The sequence below is a fragment of the Pyxicephalus adspersus genome, chromosome 11, assembly GCF_032062135.1.
Source record: "Pyxicephalus adspersus chromosome 11, UCB_Pads_2.0, whole genome shotgun sequence".
Taxonomy (NCBI): Eukaryota; Metazoa; Chordata; class Amphibia; order Anura; family Pyxicephalidae; genus Pyxicephalus; species Pyxicephalus adspersus.
In genome coordinates this window covers 44,891,603-44,912,150 of record NC_092868.1, presented here as the reverse complement: position 1 = coordinate 44,912,150, position 20,548 = coordinate 44,891,603, and the positions used below count along the sequence as shown (strand labels likewise).

The following is a 20,548-nucleotide window of genomic DNA, read 5'->3' as shown; positions in this document are numbered from 1 at the left end:
CTTTCTTTATGTGTAATTTTGTCTAACAAGCCAAGTCTCTGAATCCCCTGAGGAAGCTACAAAGCTAAATGCGTCGGGTAAATGGGACATTAAAATGTTAATTACTGGAACCATCTATATGTTTGATTTGTACTTTTTAGACTCTATATTAGTCTAGTAGAACAATTGTCTAGTAAGATAATTATTTATGCTCAGTAAAAGCATTTTTTGTTTTATACTGCCAAAAAAATGCCTTTGTTTGCCTTTTTTCCTTCTATAATATTTACTGATAGGATTGGCAGCTGTATCAAAAATAAGTATAATTTACCCTTTCCCTTTAGGCTGGGTCTACACGGATGGTTTAAAAACGCAAGTAAACGTTCCTACCACATTTATATGTGTTTTATGCACTTTTACAAGCGTTTTAAAGCTTGTCTGCCTATGGCGTATTACCACGAATTGCCACGATTTTGCATAAGTGTTCATAAAATGTTTACTTTTAATCCTTTCAGGGAATGAGTACAGGGTACATAAAGCCTCTTACTCATTCCCTGAAGGGGTTAAAAATAATCGTAAAAAATGAGGCTTTAATGTTAAAGTATTTTATTGAATGTGTGTTTTGTGTAATTTTTTTTTTTTTTATAGGTTATCCCCCCAATGCCAGGATGATTCCCACGGCTGCATTCATGTCATGAGCACAGATGTGGGACTCATCCTGACAGTGAGGGATCCCCGGGCACTAGGGGTTAAATGAGGACAAGGCTCCCTATTCACCTCTACTGCTTTGTGATTGCTCAGCATCATCAGGATTTCTCTTTCCTCAGCCAATCAGGGAGCAGAGTTCCGCTCTCCTGATTACTCCTGCAGCCCTAGCGGAACTGTGACATGTGTTCTGTATTCAAGAACACATACTACAGTAGAGTTGTAGGATATCCTCTAAAAAAAAAAAAAATAAAGTTCAGTTACACAAAACACACACATTCAATAAAATACTTTAACATTAAAGCCTCATCTTATTTTTACACATATTTTATGTACACCCTGTAATCATTCTCCAGGGTGGGGTGGTGGACATGTGGGAGTCTCCTTATTAAAGGGGGCTTCCAGATTCCAAAGCCCTGCTAAAAAAAAAAAGCTTATAAAAGGCCCCCATTGTTTTCAATAGAAGTTTCATAAAAAGCTTAAACTGCTTGTAAAATCCTCCATTGATATCAATAGGAGCGTTTTCTCTGCATTTGAATTTTTTAAACGTTGCAAGCAACATTTAAGATAAGGATCTAAAACATGCCTCAAGGAAATGTCCTGATGAAGATTAGCCTATTGGAATTTCAAACATGGGCTTTTAAAGCCTCAGGTTAAACCTTGGGGAAAACATCTGTTTAGACTAAGCCTTACTGGACATGTTTTAGTCTTGACATATTATTGATGCTGGTTTTGTTATTTCAATACCTATTGTCATCTAGCAGATTGTAAGCACAGATAAAAGATAAAAAAAACAGCCAGTCATTCACATACATTTTGGAATTGCACATACCTTTTGTAGATCAGCATTACTTTTTGATTTACACACAAGCTCAATGAAAGAGACAATCAGCCCCAAGGCTAAGCCAATACCCAGGATAAGGAAGATGCCACCCAGCATTTGGGTCTGCACAGGTGCCCAGCCTGTTTGGTCTTTTGTAGAGCAAGTGTTTTCCCACCATTTCTGGCGCAGGTACTCCAGTCGTCCGGACTCAAACAGCTCCAAAATGGCAATGGTCAGTGGTCTGATGAGGGGAGAGTCTGAGGAAACATCACATATACATATGTTACTAAACATATTCAGTAGAACAGATAATGTTAGTCTGTGTATGTTTATTTTTTCCAATAAGTACATCATCTTTATCTAGGGAAATGGACAAAAATATTCATTGCAACTAGTGTTGTTCACTAGTTACTAGTAAAACGGGGAGGGGAAATGGTCACTTGTGGGGGTTTTCAGAAAGCAAGTTACAAATAAAAGTTGTAATGTGATATAAAATGGAGTAGAAAAGCCTGTATCCTATCAGCATTATGTAGTGGTTGATATCAATGGCTCAGCATGACAGCCAGGAAACTAATATTTGAAGAACATAAGCAAGTGCAGGCCCCACATTTTACTGACTTATTTTGGAAATACCTAATTCTGCTGCAATGCCATATCCTCTGCCCCCAATCACTTCTGGGGCACGAATGAGGTCGCAGTGTTTGGCCACAACAAAATCCTGGCTGATAGACTCTCCCAGAAAGGCGTAGTTTGATTCTCTGACTCGCTGTACTCCTTCAGAAAAAGATTTCACAAGCACACGATCCTTCCTTTTGTCCATGTACTCGTAAATCATTTGGAATTTTGGGTTCTTAGAATTCTGCATTGAGGAGACAAAGGCATTAAATAAAAATACAAATATAGCAATACACAAATTCCTGAGTTATTTAGGCATTACATTATTTTTAAAACTACAGCAAAATGTAAGGATTTTAATTGTAAAAGCAATTTTGGGGACACTTATAGCAGATACTTTTGGACTGGTCTACTTGATCATACAGACTCTGGCTTAAGACTCTCTGCGGCCAACCTACTGTGTATGAAAGCTCCATAGAGGTGATCATACCATTGCTTAATTATTGTGGTGAAGCTGAGTTCACTTCAATTTTCCATTGAAGTGGAAGCAAAGTTCCATTTTTTCTTTAATTCCCAAGCACGTGATTGGATATTCAGAGTTAACACAAGGTAACCTTATTTGCTAAGGTAAGTAACCAAACACTTTTGTAAGTGAATGGTATCTATTGCATTGGTCCCCTGAGGTTTGCATGCATCCCCTTGTTACTTCTTCTGTGTCTCTTGGACCACAGCAGTTAGTAGCAAAAGTTGACATCTAAAACCCTTTTCCTGAAAGTAGCTGTTTTGTTTTATTCTAAGAATGAGCAATTGTTAAATTATACCATGCCCACCCACAGAAAGCCACACCAATTCTAACAGGCTGCATGTCTTTTAAAGGTTTCTCAGTACTTCTGTTTTCCCTGGCGGACCCTAAGTACCTTAGCCCAACACCAGCTTCACAAAGTAAGTGAGCTATCAAGACAGGAATACATCTGCTACAAGTGTACAGCTTTAACCTCCATGGTATCATCCATGGCTGAGATTGCTGCCCTTCCCTTCCAATTTGTCCCATATATAAAGCATTGCTGAGTTGAAAAAGCCACTTGGCATTCTTTTCTATAATAAGTTGCAATGCCTTTCCTCTGGTCTGTGTCTGGAGCCACTTCTGGTTCCATCACCATGTTTGTGGTAAGTTGATTGGCCAGGATGGGTTTTCCCACTCAAATACTATTGTTTTTCCCAAGACAGGTCACCAACCACAGTGTCCCCCCCCTCCTCCCTCCTTCTCTATAGGCATAATTGTAATGCTGTAAAATGTGGCTGAAATTACTTCAAGTGAACTCAGGATAAGGTATACTGAATAGACTTTTATATCCTTTACACAGTTGCAGTTTGTTTGGAACAAGCCAAGCGGTTTGCTGTAGCTTCAGCAGTTCAATGACTACTTTAATCATAGATACATATGTATGAAAGAAACACCCCCATATACACACACTGCCAGTAATTTGTCCCATAAATCCACTAACTGCATAGAAATGCAAACATTGTACCCAAAATCCCAAAAAAGCTTCATGTAATGCTCTAACAGAATTTCAAAATTAAACTAAATAAACGTAAAACGTAAAAGGGTATCAAACTCAAATACACAGAGGGACGAAATAAAAAACGTAGACCATGATGGGGGCCAAACTTGAAATGTATTGAAAAAAATTGGAGGAAGTTTACTACTTCATCCATAACTAACAAAAACAAACCCCTCTACACACACTTTAGGGTTAAAAAGACTAATTTCTATCTATCTATGCAGCCTGTGTGTTGTTCATCCTCTCACATCACAAGTTTGTCTGACACTAAATATTACACTATGCAGTCTCTAATGGACTGAAACAAACACAATGCCCCTGGTAGTCAGATTTAATGTGATCATTGCCTAGGCTTTGTGTCACATGATGGTTGTACAGGAATAATGTCAATGTATTGAAAATGATGATGTGAGGTGGTAATGCGGGCAGGCCGGATGCAGTTAATTTTTGGAACTGTTTGGGGGGGCCAAAAAAATTTGGCCCACGGGCCAGAGTTTGACATCCCCTGCCCTAGGCAAACTACCGGGTAAAATCAGTGGCCCGCTACAGAGTAGTGTTCCTGAAATCACATTACTAATACTGCTTTTTAGAAGACTCGTCAGGACTCACCTTAAAGAAATTAAACGTGGAAGAGTTGCTCATGGTCCCAAACTCGAGTTTATCTTGCCTCAGCAAATCCTCCACTGTTTGAATATTTGGTGTATGGTTGGTATTGTTGTTTATATACGAAGCAAAGCTGCCAATATAGGCAGCCAGGAGGGTGATGGAAAACACCCACCAAATGACAGCTATGATCCGGGCAGACACTGATTTAGGTTGAGGTTCGGCACCTACAGAAGTAAGATGGAAAATCATTTCAACAATAAATTTTTCAATGCAAAAAACAGCAAGATAAAAAAAAAAAACAGCTACAGGACCTTTACTCCAATTTCTTCTGGTTTTCTAGCTCAGTGTTTTTCAACCATTTTTGAGCCACGGCACATTTTTTACATTAAAAAAATCCTGCGGCACACGTCAAATCAAAAGTGTTACAAAATTACACTTTGTAGCTAATTCTCGCCTACAAAAAAAAACAAGGAGCTTGAGCTACCTACTGCCACCCACTGACATAGAAGAGTATTACATTACTCTGCCAGTCACTACAGCACAGACACTCGACAATGGTAATTGGATAATTTCCCACGGTACACCTGAAGATCTCTCACGGCACACTAGTGTGCCACGGAACAGTGGTTGAAAATCACTGTTCTAGCTCACCAACTGGTATGAGGTTGGTGGTCTAAAAAAGGAATGAATGCATTTATGCAATATTTTTATGGTACAGTATGCCCATGATAGCTGCATTCGGTCTGCACATTAATTCAGCGGAGATTGTGAGACACAATGACCAAGTTTATATATATATTTGTGTTGAACTGGACTGACTTGCACACAAATCCAACTTAAAAACAAACCTACAGTGTCCCTTTCTAATATGTAACCCGGGGACTACCTGTACCTTGCCTTTTGATTGGATGAGAGTGTTTTAGGTAGGATATTAGACACATGTGTCTGAAGAGTGCAAACACGTTATGTACAACAGACACAAGCCATGTCTTGGTGGAAGCCCCAAAGAGAAAGTTATGAGAGTGCTATTCAGCTCTAGCCTGGTTTATCTACATACAGCTGGACCTCAGGTTTCAACCACAGGAACCATAACCTATCCCCATCAGTATAAAACTTGTCCTCCTTACCCTCAATATGTGCTACACAACTAAAGTCTGTCTGTATGGGTGGATCAAAGACTTGGTTGTGTCATGCAGTTACTGTACTATTAATTCTTACATCATTTATGCCAAGCAGTTAGTTTGCCATTCAGTGTAATGGGCAATGGAGCGGGTACTGCTTACACCAGCTGGTAAAGAGCTTTCCTGTGAATTCAATCTTAAAATAAACAGCAGCTCCCATTAGGTTCAGAATTTATTAAGTTACAGATAGTTATATTACATTTCCTGCAGATTATTTAAATATAGGACAACTGAGTTGAGGTTACACTGGAAGAGATACAATGGACAGATGACTTCCAGTCGATGTAGATTGACTAAACAATGAGCTGCCAACCCCCTTCTTCCTTTCTTTTCCTTCTCCATTGCCTAAACAAGAATGCATGCAGAACCAAAATGTTTCATTTTAGGGTACATGCTGGGCCAAGAGACATTGGGCTTGAATTATTAAAGCTCTCTTAAACCAGAGAAGATAGACTATCATGGTAGATCCTGGGTGATCCCATGAACCTGGAATAGATCTGGTCGAAAATATTTGCCAACTAATGGCAAATGACTTTAGGTAATTCACTCCATGCTTGCTAGATCACTCAGGTTCTCCCATGACGGTCTACCTTCTCCAGTCCTAGAGAACTTCAAGAGATGCCTAAACTGTACCACCAACCCCTCATGTCTGTGTCTAGATCTAGAAAGACAAACTCTTCTCTCTAAGATAGCGTGGGCAAGGATGTAAGGCGTTTAGCCACACCATTTTTTATCATACATATCCACAGTATATGATTTATACTACTTTTTATTTACTTTTGAACAACACTTTCAGTACTAGAAAATCGCCCATCCCTTTACCTTGCAGTGTGAGTGCTCCAACTCCATACCAAAGGCTGTTCAGTAGGGTGAATTGATTCTGTTCACTGGCAGGTTCAGTCCATTCACAGGGGCTTACCCTGAAACAACATATTCAAAATCATTAGTAGATCACTTGGCCCAGATTGGGAATCTGAATGATATGGCATTTACTATGTCTCATTGATGGCTCAACCTAAAATTGTAGATCAAACTACAAAACAAACTGAAGCTGCCCATATTTGACAAAAAAGGTCAATAAACTCTTGCTACAACTATTTTAAGACAAGGGCCAACTATGCAAATTCTAAATTTCTTAAAGTTGCTTTTTGCAAAAATATATGGGCCTTAGTTATGTGATACTCATATACTAATACCAGTCCCTGTATGATGGTGCATATCGAGCCACGTCATTATTTAGCCAAACACAACTTTTGCAGAAGTGCATGTTATTGCCGTATCACCTGTAAACTATTCATCTAGGTTTGTATTGTATTGTTGTATTGTATTGCTTTGCCATCATGGCTATATCTGAGGAGCTGTCCGTGTCAGATTCGATTAGTCTGACTGAAACCTGTGATAACCACAGCCAACACTTCTCATTGCTGTTGTTCTTTTTGACAGGTCTCCTTTAATAAAACTATGAGCATTAAGCTCCCTCCATTATATTTATACTCTGCCTTATTACTTATGCATTAAATCCAAAATGACTAATAACAGATTGCCTGCAGTTCATTTTATTTTTACAGATTTTCCAAGGTGAAAATGATTTATTCCCATTTAGCTTCTAGTTCCGTTCTTAGCTGTAATGTCAGTGCATTATTAAAATGCAATGATTAATATCAGGGATGTGCAGGGCCAGAAGGGGAGATAAATAAGATACCTAATTTGTGTATGTGAAGGATCTATATCATGCCAGGGGCAAGGATGTGTCTGTGCTGGCACAGCTATTGTATTGTTCGGTGGCCTGGCTGAGCCACAGCGGATTGATGAGCAACCACTCTTCACTCCTATAGAGGAAAGCACAGCAGGGTGCCGCTTACTTGTCCTCCCCTCTCTAATAAACAGAACAGTGCTCATTAGTTCACCTGTCACTGGAAACAGTTATGAAAGATCATTCACAGCAACAATCCTCTGATGCCATTGGATGTCTGTACGAGGATTCACACTTTAAAACTAATTTGTTGTGTATTACTATGCAGCAAACTGCCCTAGGACTACTCTTTTAGCCAAGTTTACTCCACCTACCTGAGATGAAGCTATCTAAATATATAGCAGTGGTGACTTGGCACGCCAGTTGGCTTTACCAATTGACGTTTTTTAACATAAAACGTCAATTGAAAATTTGCTTTTTTTTTTTGCTGACTGCCAGGTAAGTATGATGGGGACCTTTTTGCATTGTACTATTCTGTGAGCTGCCCTGCCCATGTGTGCTGAACTTATGCTAAATAGAAATTGATCTGGTGGTCTGCCCACTATGATACTCTGCCCGATGCCAAACATCCTTAATAAAACAAAGCTCCAGATATGGCCAGCTCCTACTGAGCATGAGCACATTCAGCCCATTTATTTTCAAAGCTAGTCTACACTTTTATCATCTCCCAATCATCTCGAGGTGTTATGGCTTTAGCCACATAAATGACAGCGCCGAAGGGGCGTGGGGGTCAATATGTAAAGTTCAATTAAATGGTCAATTTTTTAGGTGTGCTAAGAACATTTAAGGTGCATAAAAACAAAAGTTTACATTTTTTTTTCCTTGTAAAGCAGCCACCGTCTGAGTAAAAATCCGACCTTGCCAGCAGCTACAGAGAATAACCTTTACTTCTTTAAGTGGATTTTCAAAAAGTGGATTCTGTAGAATTTCAACTGAACATTCAATTTGGCTGTTACAGGACAACTTCACTAAAACTGAAATCATCTCCATTATTTCACGTTTTATACATTCTAAAAAAAAAACTGGAGGACTTTTTTGTGCGAAAAGCAGCTTAATGGGCTACCTCATCTGGAAAAAGGGAAACTCAGCAATTGTCCTATTATTTGGCTACTCAAATCCATTCTTACCTTCCAACAAGAAACAAGCAGAGGCTGGTGATCACATAGGAGATGATGATTCCGATCCATAACTCTTTGCTGAAGGGACTCAGAAAACCGAACAAGTATGAGCCCTCAGCGGCCGCGTCTTTCTTTAGGAGTATACCAATTCCAGTTTGCATGAAGGGTTTGCTGAAGGATATGGCATTCTCCCTGACTGTTGTGATTGTCAAAGGTGCTACAGCCAAAGTTGCTTCCTGGAAGATAAAGAGGAAAAAGTGCATCACTTGTGGGTATACACTGGTTGCAAGATTGATTTGGGAACCTTGTAGTTGTTTTTTGGTCATTTTAGGTTCAGGAGTACTTTTTTATTGTTATGACATATTAAACATTTTCATATTTATTTAAAAAAACTAAGAATATCAAGCAGCAAGTGGGAGTAGATCTCAATAGAGTAACCCTGTTATACATTGCACATTGGATTCACAGTGACTCACAATGGATAGATGCATCATGCACAATAACTATGCAGATTGCAAGATTTAAAGTGTGCTCATGAGAAAACTTTTTTCCTTTATTATGGAAAACATGATCAATCTATTAGACCAGAAATAATGAAATGACGTAATCTGCCTCAATTAGTATAGTGCAACATTATTATAATATCGGAATGGGTATTTAGTATCTTGTAGTGCAGAACTGACTCACCTTTCGGATGATTTCTCCCACCATTCCATTCCAGTTTCCTTCTTGATCTTTAGATCCATATTTTCCATCCTTCACCACATGCAAGGTGTAATTAAATCCTAGAGACTGAGCAAGTTCGGAGAGAAGATCAACTGCATATCCTTCCAAAGCATCAGATTCAGTCTTCATTGCAAAAGGCTTTTCCTGTATTCCCAAAAAATGACAAATATTAATGCTTTGGACTCCCCAAAAAAAGAGAATATGAATATTAGCATATTAATCATAAACAGATACCAACTGTAAAAACAAAAATCTAATAATGAAGGAAACATAAAAAGGTCACCAAACAACAAGCAAAAGACACACACATATATATATATATATATATATATATATATATATATATATACACACACACACACATAATATACAAATAGCAGATTTATTAAAAAGATAAAAATGATAAAACCAACTTTTGTGGCAACATTCAACTTCAGTCCAAATATTTACAGGGAGTGCAGAAGGCTGACACCAGATAAAAACACATATGTGTTTTTTAAACTTGCTTGGAGTTTAGATTTAGTTTAGGGAAATAAAAAACAAATACTTTACCAGAATTGTGGTGACAGTCACCGTTTTTGGAATCTGACGTTTGGTTCTTTCCTGCAAAATAAACAAAATCACATCCAATAATCACAAAAACAATGAATATTTTGACACAATGCCAGCGTGATCAGATCAAATACCTAAAAGGTGACCCCCCCCCGCCTGACCATGGACCCCCCATTTGTTTTTGCAGCAATCTATGGGGGGAGCCAGCAGGGAGATATACAGGGTGATGTATGGGGAGATATCTTTCCAAATGTGACACAGAAGTATAATATTGCCCCTCCACCAAGCTACCCAAGCTGATTTCGTCTGGGGTTGCACTTTATACAGAATTTTTATATTTAAATTACCTTAACTGCAGCTCCAGTGTTTTCTTCACCATCTTTAAAAACAGAAAAAAGTAAAAAGTTATCCCAAGTGTAAAATTAAAAGATGTTTTTATTTTTAACACCAGAAATATAAGGGCCACATCTCTAAAACATAGAAGTAAAAATGATACCTCTATAGATAGAATTGTTTTTGTTTGGTCATATGTTACTTTTTTGGTGATTATAGTTTGTGATTCGAGGTTTTCTCTAGAGCCTCTAGTGGTGAGGATGTTGCTCTGCTGGTTACTGCCAGGTTGTGGTCCTTAAACACACCAGGGTGGGCAGGGTGATGCACGGTACCAAATCAATGGGAGGAAGAATTATCAAGGAAGGCCGGGATCGAGGGAGGCAGAAAGCAAGAAAGGTCAGGAACCAGAAATCCAGGAAATAAACACCGGTGGCAGGGGGGCCACCACAGACACAGGGAACACATGAGATACAGGAAGCGACAGAAGGCACAGGTGACATAGGAGGCACTGCAGACACAGAGGAACACAATAGCAGCACAGGGGAACAGGCAGGGGAATACCAGACTGGGAAATAAGGGGTTAACCTTATTTCCCGTAAGGGAGCTGGACAGAGAAAGCACTGAATTAAACAGCAGGTGTAAAGGAAGTGCTCAGCAGAGCTAGGGGATGTGGCACTGGACATGTTGCAAGGCAAGAGGAGGAATGCTGCTTAAATCTGGGAGAGCAGGCACTCCCGGGCTCATAACTGCCCACATTCGCAGGAGAAACGTGCTTGTGCTTTAACGAGGAAAAGGTGAGTGTGACAGTTGATCTAATGGTTTCCCCATTTTCTGAGCCAAAACATAAAGATGAGTTCTTTCTTTGCTTATCTATATACCGTATGTAAACCAAGATTTTTCTCTTTAGAAAAATCTCAGATTATTCTCAGGTCGCACAACACCAGGTCACACCACTAGATGGCAATGTCTCCTCATGTAAAGTGTATAACTCTAGCTGTCTGAGAGGACACATCGCCATCCACTGGTGCCAAACAATACTGCACAAAATATTTTTTAAATTCAAGTGACCTATGATATTCAACTCAAAAGTATATTATACTTTAACATGTAAAAAGGGGAAAAAAGATAAACAGATTGAGCCATGTGATTTAAATAGTTTCCTCCTTCATGTAAATGTTCTGAAAATAACATACCATGGATTTATATATTCATATTGATTTACTGGCATTTTATTGATAACTGTTTTGAATGTTAGACGTGACACCCACAATTTGTGCCCTAGGTTTATACTCAAGCTGATATAGGTTTCCATTTTTTTAGGTAAAAGAAGGTACCTTGGTTTATATTCATATTAAGTATATGGTAACTGATTCAAGTCTGTGATTCAGTACAGAAAACAACCAGGCTAATGGCATTGTACCGAATGGCAGCCTCATACTGCTGTAATCACTTTCAAATTCAATCTGCTATGGATAAAACCTAACCCAGTAAATTTACTTCACCTAATAATTTGCATGTGAATATTTCCAATAAAGATATTAGAATCTGTTGACAAAGAATTCACCAGCAAGAGGATGAGACCAGAGATATTCTGCACAATAAATGGCTTCATTGATTTTATTATGTAATTTTTCTAAATAACATTATCATAAAAAAGCAGGCAAACATTGAGAAATATTGTTTGCAGCCTGATTTCTATTGACCCGATTTTCTTTGAGCATTCTCTTTTGGCTGGGCTTGGAAGCAGCGTAAAACAAAGCTGTTCTCTGCGTCTCAGCTGGAGATGACCGCTTGGAGAATGCACGGCCTTGTTACCTTTTCAAAGTGCTCCATTACATAATAGGTCTTTTCAAGACAAACTCAAGTCAAGCTGGATCGTCTTCCAAGTAAGCTAGTATCTCTATTGAAGTTGTCAGATACCCCATCGCCTCTCAGGAGGAGGTTGGCAAAAACTTTATCTGCTCTTTATTCCAGCTGTCACCCTTTATGGTACCATAAATTATTGGGAGGTGGCGGAGAATATTATTCTGCTGTGAGCTAGTTCAATGGTGCAAACTTTTACCATGAATCTCAATGTTTCCTTTGAGAAAAGCCATTTGTCAGTTTATGGTCATGGAAGGATGAGACTAACTGCACATTTTTTGAATGTGGGAGTCCAGAATAAGTCTAATTACCAAATTCCCCCAACTACTAGATTGTAAGCTCTTCGGGGGAAGGGTCCTCTCCTCTAGTGTCACTGTCTGTATTTGTTTGTCATTTGCAACCCCTATTTAGGGTACAGCGCTACGTAATATGTTGGCGCTATATAAATCCTGTTTATTATTATTAATAATAATGAGTTCAATTCAATGATAATCATTTACAAGCAATGGGGGATGTAGTCAACAGTGGGCCCCCCAGGACCTCAGACCATCTCAACCTTTATTTTGCCTGTTGACCTTGATTCTCGCCAGCTGACTTCACTAATTCTGTCCTGCCACTTACGCTACAGAGATCCCAACCTACCTAGTACCTGATCTCCAGCTGTCCCTGCACCAAAGCCATTGGTTCCACTTTCTCCTCCTTTCCGCTTCTCCCTACAGCAAAGTAGTCCAGTGGCCACTATGGTTTCCGATCCCTCGATCCTTGCAAGGAGTTCTGGTGAAGACTGACTCGGTGTATTAGCACTGAGCGGATTACGGTTTTTACTGTGGTTTTTAATGTGACTACCTACTGCAATGGCTGCAATCAGCCATTTCTAACCATTTTTACTAAATATGATTTTTGTTACATAAAGAGAAAAGAATAACTTAAGGAAATTGTGCTTCAGAAGGATTTGTTTTTTTATAAAGTTGAACTAAAGAACAGGTCATATCACTCAGTGATTAAGATTAGTTAGTAATGCCTAGCAACTGCTGTGGGTGGATATCAGTGTCTGCATGGATGTGTGAACGCTTGTATTTATTTTTCACATTTAAAAAGGCAATATATAAATTTAGCTTTAGAAAAAAAATGATATATTTTATTGCTGATTAACTTGTCATAACATCATAGCTGCAAACAGCTGCAGATGGTTTTGATTAAAAAAAAATATATATATATATTTTACAGCTTTTGTTATAAGAATAAATGATGATCACCAATTACCTGCAGCCAGAGGCTCCATTGCTGGGTGGACAAGGGGTACTTCTGTACTGGGCCCGATCTAAAGTGATTGACTTTTGCAGTTCTGGAACTTTTAGACATTGGGGAGAGGTGCCAGGAAGTTTGCCTAGTATGGGCCCCAGACATTTATGATGGTGATCCTGCCTCCAGCCAACGTATTTATAATTTGTTACCTTTATATGTGTTACCTTTGCATTGTTACCGGCATAGGGCTGCCTCTTCTTGATTTTGCCCAATGAGGTCAGCTGGGTGTAGCAATATGGATTTTGGTGTACATGCTTCTTAGTGCTAAGCTTTTTCTTGCACTCCCTGTGCCACCTGTGACCCCCCAGCACCTCCTTCAACCCCAGTTCTTCTTTTAAGATGCTTGTATTGGGGTGATTCTTAATGAAATATACCTTCTTGCTGCTTCTCCGTCTACAAACTTCTGCCTGTTCCTGACTTCTCTATTCACTACTCATCCTGTCTCTGAGATTCTGCCCCTTTCATACCCTACTGGGTACCAACTGGGCCACAACCTCATCAGCAGCAAAGTCCATTACTCCTTGCAGCTTCTTGAACTCGTGCCTTGGCCACATCTTCCTTCTATAGCACAGAGCACCCATCTAGATTCACATTCTTTCAGTTGACTTTGACTATAGAAATGATCACCAGCATTCAGTTATAATGACAACTATTGAGTGTCTATATGGGGCTTTTTATCAACATTCCTGATATCAATGCATGACAGCAGACATATTCTCTTACTGTGTCTGACCAGTAAAAATGGTGGATTCCTTGGAATAAAAAGACATTTTATTCTCTTAGACAGTAAAACATATGGTGCTGGTTATCTAGTGCCGGTGATGGTGCCATCTTACCATACATAATCTATAAATCTATTTACAGATTCAGACTTGATACATCTGTACAGCTGACAAAAGAGTCTTTCATTAACTGTTCTATCAAGAGAAGCAAAAGAACAGAGAGGAATATATTACCTTAGTTATTGCCTTTTAATTTGTTACCCATCATTGTAGTAGAAAATAATTTAATTTATTCTTCACCAGAAACCAGCAATCACTCTTCAGGTTGCAGCAAACAAGCTTGCATACTTTGTTATAAATTGTGAAGCATTTTTGATATACATTACATTTCTAGGTTTGAATTTTTAAATTTGATCTTAGTGGCTTAGCGGCAATGGAGTCCCAGGTTTAAACTTGGCCAGGACAATCTCTGTGTAGAATTTTTATGTTCCCACTGTGGTTGTGTGGGATTTCTCCCATATCCAGAAAACATACTGGTAAGTAAATCCCCCACCCCCACCAAACGGGCCACTATGATAGAGTGGAGTAGACTATGGTAAGGAGATTAGATTGTGAGCTCCCCTGGGGACCAGTTAGTAACGTGATTGTGTGCTATATAAATGTATGGTATTATTATTATCGCCAGTATTCTCAAAGTAGGAGGGTCTTGAAAAAGGTGAGAACGGGAGGAGTAGTGATAGGTCATGTCTGAGCGTCATGTGAATATTCTGGCAAGCGGGCTGACCTTAGACCTAAATTAGGTTCCCTTCATAGCTGCAGTGGAAATCCGTGCAGTTGGCTGCTCTTGGGTGCACAACAAACTGCTTCTGTGCTCACATTTGCATGCATTTGTACAAGGCTGAGGTGCAGGGGAAAAGCAACCGTGCGGCCAAGAAGGATTTGTTGCTTTCTGCGAGAGATCCGAGATCCACTGCAGTCATGTACAGACAAAATGGCACCAACCACTCCTATTCACTTGGATGGAAACAGACAGGACCACGGTTGAGCCTACAGCAGAACACTATGGGTCAGTCCATGGGTATGAAAAGTCCCCTAGTTCAGTGGTCGTCAACCTTTTCGGACCTACTGACCGCCCTACTAAAATGCACGGACTCCGGACCACGCATCCGCAGGGAACTTTTGTGTCGTTTAAAGGGGAAGAAACTTCCCCCATAGTGACGTCAAGATGCCAAAACCCCTCCACTGCCTTGAGCCTTCAATCCGTACCAGAGACATGGTCCGCGGCTCTGGCCGGTGCACCCCCAACCCCCAGAGGGGTTCTACTCCTGACCACCGGTTGGCGACTGCTGCCTTAGACTTCAGCTTTTTGTAATCTACTGTCTAAAAGAACTCTTTAATTAGGAGAAATAGACAACCATATCCAGATTTTGCTGCTTTCACTTCCCAGTCACAGACTTTGGGTAAGAGGGTGACTAGGCTGTATTTGCTTAACTGCAATGAAGAAAACTTTGGTCACCAACTTATCTGTGCTGCCTGGCAGAGCAGTGTAAATCTCAAGGTGAATGGACAGAAATGCAAATTTTTCGGCAGGTAAGAACTCAGCTGTGCATTTATCTATATGTTGGGTTCGTTTTAAAACCAAAGATATGTTTGATCACACAATACATGCATAGAAACTTTTATCCTATCTTTTTACATAGGGGAATCCTTATGTATTAGGAGTAATATATATATATATATATATATATATATATATATATATATATATATATATATATATATATATACAAAAAAAGGCTCATATAAAATTTAACATTTCTTGAGTATTGATAATTAAAGTGACTTTTTGATAGTGTTCCCTTGACAACTTGTTTAAAATATCACTTCTTTTACAATATATTTCTGTATTTAGCAACAATTAAAATAATTTCATTTTGTTTGTTTTCCTTTGTACCATGAAATATAAAATTAAAACCCTCAGAACTGTAAAATAGGAACGTCATTCATAGCAAAGACATAAATATTTCTATGTAATTAGCAAATCATTATACAGACCTGTGTGACCCAGGGAGAGGAGGACAACTGCCAGAAGCAGCGTTAGGGCTTTCTCCATGGCCGTGTCTGTGAAGAATAAAGAAAAATTAGATATTTTCATTACATACACACATTTTTTTTTTACAGTCTGTTCCCAAGTATATATTTTACTCTGGGTATTAGGTATGTTTTATTTTTATCATACACATAGTCATTGGCATTTACCATATTACACACTCGCATGTTGAGGTTTGGAAACAAAGAGCTTTGAGCAGGGGTGGACATAGGGAGGTGCAAAGTGTGCCACTGCATGAGGGCCCTCTACCTTCCTCAGCCCCAAGGGCCACCTGTGTCAGTTCTTCACAAGGGCCCACTGTAGCCATATCTGCCACTAGCCTTGAGGGCTTATTGACTTCTATTACCTGGTAGCTCACACGCATAGGTAGAAATTGGGTCCTATGATTTCCCTATGAATACTCTAAACAGTATTGCATAGATGTAAACCGGTCACATTAGAAAAAAAATGGGATTGCTACTTGATTTGTCTTTTTTTTGCAGTAAGCCCCTTAAGGGCCTGTTCCCACTATGGCTCCGCATAAATGCATAAACATACCTGTTACAAGACTCCCTCCAGCGCTGCAGTCTTAGCCTCCAGCACTTCAATCCTCTTCTAAACTTCTTCCAGGTTTGAAGTGTTCAGCCATCTTCATTGGCCAGGTCAGTATGATGTACCTTCAGCACATGTGCACAGGAGCATTTCATCCCTTATACATACTCTTCTATGTTAATGCACATGTGCATGATCACAGGGAATAAAAACTTATTATACCAAAATTATACTGCACCAAATTATTCTGAATACAAAATTGCTTCTAGATTAGGTATTGTATGTATTGAGGTTGTTTATCATAGTGTAGAATAATGAAAAGAAATTATAAAACAAAAAAAATCACGCTGAGTTGGCATAACAGAATTAATGATGTCTACACATCTAAGTTTGCCAAGGTCTACAAAATGTCCTGGGACAATTTTAATGATGAAAAGAATTTAATAAATAATTACTGTACAACTTGAAGCATGTTTGGTGCCAGAACTTTCAGGAGTAAAAGGAAAACTTCAGTTATTAGATTTAATTGAAAGCAGAACAAGTATCTTCTTCTTGTTCAACCATGCGTGGCATTGCCGTTATAATTGTTTACTATTACTATGGAATGTACAAAATCATGGTTACATGAAGAATAGCCGATATAGGTCATGCATGTTTATGGGTAAGTCCTATGCACCTGTGTTTTGTTATGTCAGATCGTTCATACTGGGTTCCATATTGTCTAGGCAATCTGACATTCCCTTAAACAGTTTCTGATGGAATGCAGTTACTGCCATTGAAACATATGGTCCTGGAATATTCCCACCAGGTAATGTTTGAAGAAATGTCAGATTTACTGTTTTATAAATAGAGCCCTAAGTGTCCTTCCTTATATATGACCCCACTTTTTATTTAAAAGGAGTGTACGGATCTTTCCCTTAATGTCTAAATCATATACTTGGTGGAACATATGCCTGATATCTTTCCCTGAAAAGGCGACAACCTTAAGTATAATGGAAAATTAGCTGAGCAATAATTCAGTAAAACTACTAATCAAAAAGTAAAATATTTTGGATGTGCTGGAAAAAGTTTTATGCAGATTTACAACTCGTCAACATCAATACAAGATATTGGGGAAAAATTAATTCAACTCTGGATGGAAATAAATGTTTTGACATTGCATATGCTTATCATGGTGAATTCATGTCCTAATCAAAGCTAAAGGCACCCCAATGAAATAATAAAGTCTGTGACTTTTTTTTTGGCCTGGCGGTGTATCTATAATGTATGCCTGGTCGTTTCTGGCCTAAATGATGGACATATTACTAAAGGTGCACCTTTTGCCTAGAGCCTTTGTAACTAAAATCTGTCCCTTTATACTAAGAATAATGAAGGATCCTTGCAGTGTGCAAATGTTCATGATATGCACCTATCATTTCTACATGGACACTGGTGTGCTCCTTAGAATGTCATCTGGGTGTGATTAGAGAGAGTAGCCTTGTAATTCAAAACAAAAATTAAAAAGGGCAATGCAAAAAGGCTCAGCTGTTTCCCAATACAGAGTGTGACCTGGTTGTCCGGTTCCTCTGGGGCCCTGAAATGAATGAGGTTCCTGAGCTACAGCTACACCCAACCCAATCGCAGTGGGTGATCCATGAACCTTCCCCGCCTCTGCACGGGCCCTGCTTGCATGTGTGCTGTCAGAAAACTCTACTTTGGGGCAACAGGTTACAATCAAGCCCTGGTGGCTCCTTAAAACAGCTGGGTGGAGCACCCAGCAAAACAACCCTGGGGAAATTATTGGACACAATTAAAAGCCAAGCAGCTCCGCTCATTTGATTTTAACAGCTCAACTTGTGCAGGAATAAAACAAACAAGTGTCTGTGCACATATGTCTAAGTTAGAAGCATGGCTGCAGCATAAACCATATGTTTTAGTTTTTTCACATGGAGTTATGGAGTTCAGTTCTAGATCTATGTGATATCATTTGGAATGGAAAATAAGCCAGGTGGGATACCAAGGCTTTAGTCAAACAAACTCATCTTTGTTTTATAGCAGACATATGTCCTGCTAAACAATCTGCTGCTTCTCTGCTTTTATATTTGATTAACCAATGTGATTCATAGCCCTCGCTGTTTGCTTTCGAGATGGACAGACTCGCAGCTAAGAAAGGCTTGGCTTACATAACTCTTCATTCCCTGGAGATGCTCGCAGAGGAAAACAGTCTGAAAGAAACCGTTACAGCCTAAAACTTTTAAATAAAATGAATTTTGAATAAATGTAATGTGGCTGAAAAATCCACATAGGGAACAGGAATTGGCTGTGCATCAAAAGGATCTAAAGAAAAATATTCACATAGCATGCAACATCTGTCCAGGTCTGCTGTAGACGGGTGAATTATAACTCCCAATGTTCTCCCAGAGAGAGCAGTGAATACAGATGTAGAATTTAAAGACATCCTCAGCCTGGGCTATGGTAGTTTATTCTCTGCCTTTGGGTGTACAAGTTAAAGTACATCGCTCAGTAAGTGGTTGTTCAGGAATTTATGAAATGCTCCTTTTTGCCTTATTCTTACATTATTTTCATCCTGACTAAGACACAAAGTCCTGAAGTCTGTCTGTCGGAATGTTTAATGTCACAATCAGCACCCCCATTATTGTCAGTTCAACATTTGTTTAGCTTTCCCAAATTGGAGATGAATGATACTTTAAGCTAAGCTCCAAGACAAAACTATTTTTCTGCCCTTACAATGGAATGGTTAAAGTATTCTAGCAATGGGTTCATTTTCTCATGGCAGGGATTAATAGCTCATTTTGTCTAGAGCAGTGTTTCTCGACAAGGGTTCAACAGAACCCTAGGGATCCTCCATAGGTTGCTGGTGTTCCTTAAGCAATTTGTCCGCCTCGGGTCAGTTTAACAGATACTAATGATCTTTTTGGCTACGTGTAAGAGTGACATTCTTCCCAATGGCTAATGTAAGAGGCTTCCATCTCATTGACCACTACACTAAGATGCGGATATAGTAATTATAGCATGGGTTCCCCTGAAGGTATTTCAAAGAGATCCTCCATGTTTCAAAGATTGAGAAACACTGCTCTAGGGAAGCGGTCGCCAATGGATGGTCCGTGAGAAAATTTTGGGGGGTCTGCAGCTCTGTAAGGAGAAGGACCCCGCTGGGGGATGCACTGGCCAGAGCCGTGGAACACCCCCCTGTACAAGGCGCAGGGAAGTGGGCGGGCTGTGTTCCTGGACATAACCCACCTACTCCCCCTTTGCAGGCTTAGATTCGTGATGGGAGAGTGGGTGGGGCTATGTCACGGTAAAGTCACTATGGGGGAGGTTTTTCCCCCTTTGATTGACACCCAGCTCTCTGCACATGCGCGGTCAGGAGCCGGTGATTTTTGTGGTCCATGGAACCAAAATGATTGGTGACCATTTCTTTAGGGGATGAGAGAGCCAAAGTTGCCCCATAATCCTGTAGCTCCTGGCACTCCTCGTCACTGCCCATTACTCCAGTTTGTAGATGGGGTCTTGCCTTTAAGTACAGTGCAAGGCGCACAAACCTGCAATGAAGGGGAAGAGATCAGTGATCAGGCCTTTTGGGATGCTATTAAAATGGTTGTGTGGGCCCAGTCTTGCAAAGGGGCAGCTTTGGGAGCAGAGAGTATGCTAAGCTTTACTCTGGTCAACTATCTTTTATACAAAATTATTACAGAGTTATTACACCTGCCATGAGGAAGCAGACCAACGTCAAGAATAAGGACCAATCAATTTCAAGGTGAACGAGGAACAAAAAAGTTTTACCCTTGCATTGGGTTCCCCTTCCCAAAGCAAGGGGTAAGTGTCTGTTTTTAAAAAAAATATAATAAATAAGGGGAAAACGTAACTTCATCCTCACTCCCCCAGAAACCAGTGATCTTCTAAGCTGCTCAAATTCTGGAACTTGGGTGGGCCCATGACACCCTCCGGTACAATGTGGGGCCATTAGTCCTGGATTATCTCATTATTATTATTATTATTAATAAACAGGATTTATATAGCGCCAACATATTACGCAGCGCTGTACATTAAATAGGGATTGCAAATGA

At 39.5% G+C, this 20,548-nt stretch overlaps 1 protein-coding gene across 1 annotated transcript in view; it reads right to left on the bottom strand.

The window, feature by feature from the left end:
• Window positions 1-20,548, bottom strand: part of LOC140341187 (probable glutamate receptor) — a 28,908-nt gene that overhangs the window by 3,291 nt on the left and 5,069 nt on the right. The window contains exons 2-10 of the mRNA XM_072426743.1: window positions 15,896-15,961; window positions 9,965-9,996; window positions 9,618-9,668; window positions 9,027-9,209; window positions 8,349-8,575; window positions 6,291-6,388; window positions 4,291-4,511; window positions 2,138-2,363; window positions 1,514-1,761 (exon numbers count right to left, since the gene is read on the bottom strand). Of these exons, the coding sequence (XP_072282844.1) occupies window positions 1,514-1,761; window positions 2,138-2,363; window positions 4,291-4,511; window positions 6,291-6,388; window positions 8,349-8,575; window positions 9,027-9,209; window positions 9,618-9,668; window positions 9,965-9,996; window positions 15,896-15,953 (1,344 nt within the window). The 5' untranslated portion in view covers window positions 15,954-15,961. The remainder of the gene's footprint in view (window positions 1-1,513; window positions 1,762-2,137; window positions 2,364-4,290; window positions 4,512-6,290; window positions 6,389-8,348; window positions 8,576-9,026; window positions 9,210-9,617; window positions 9,669-9,964; window positions 9,997-15,895; window positions 15,962-20,548) is intronic.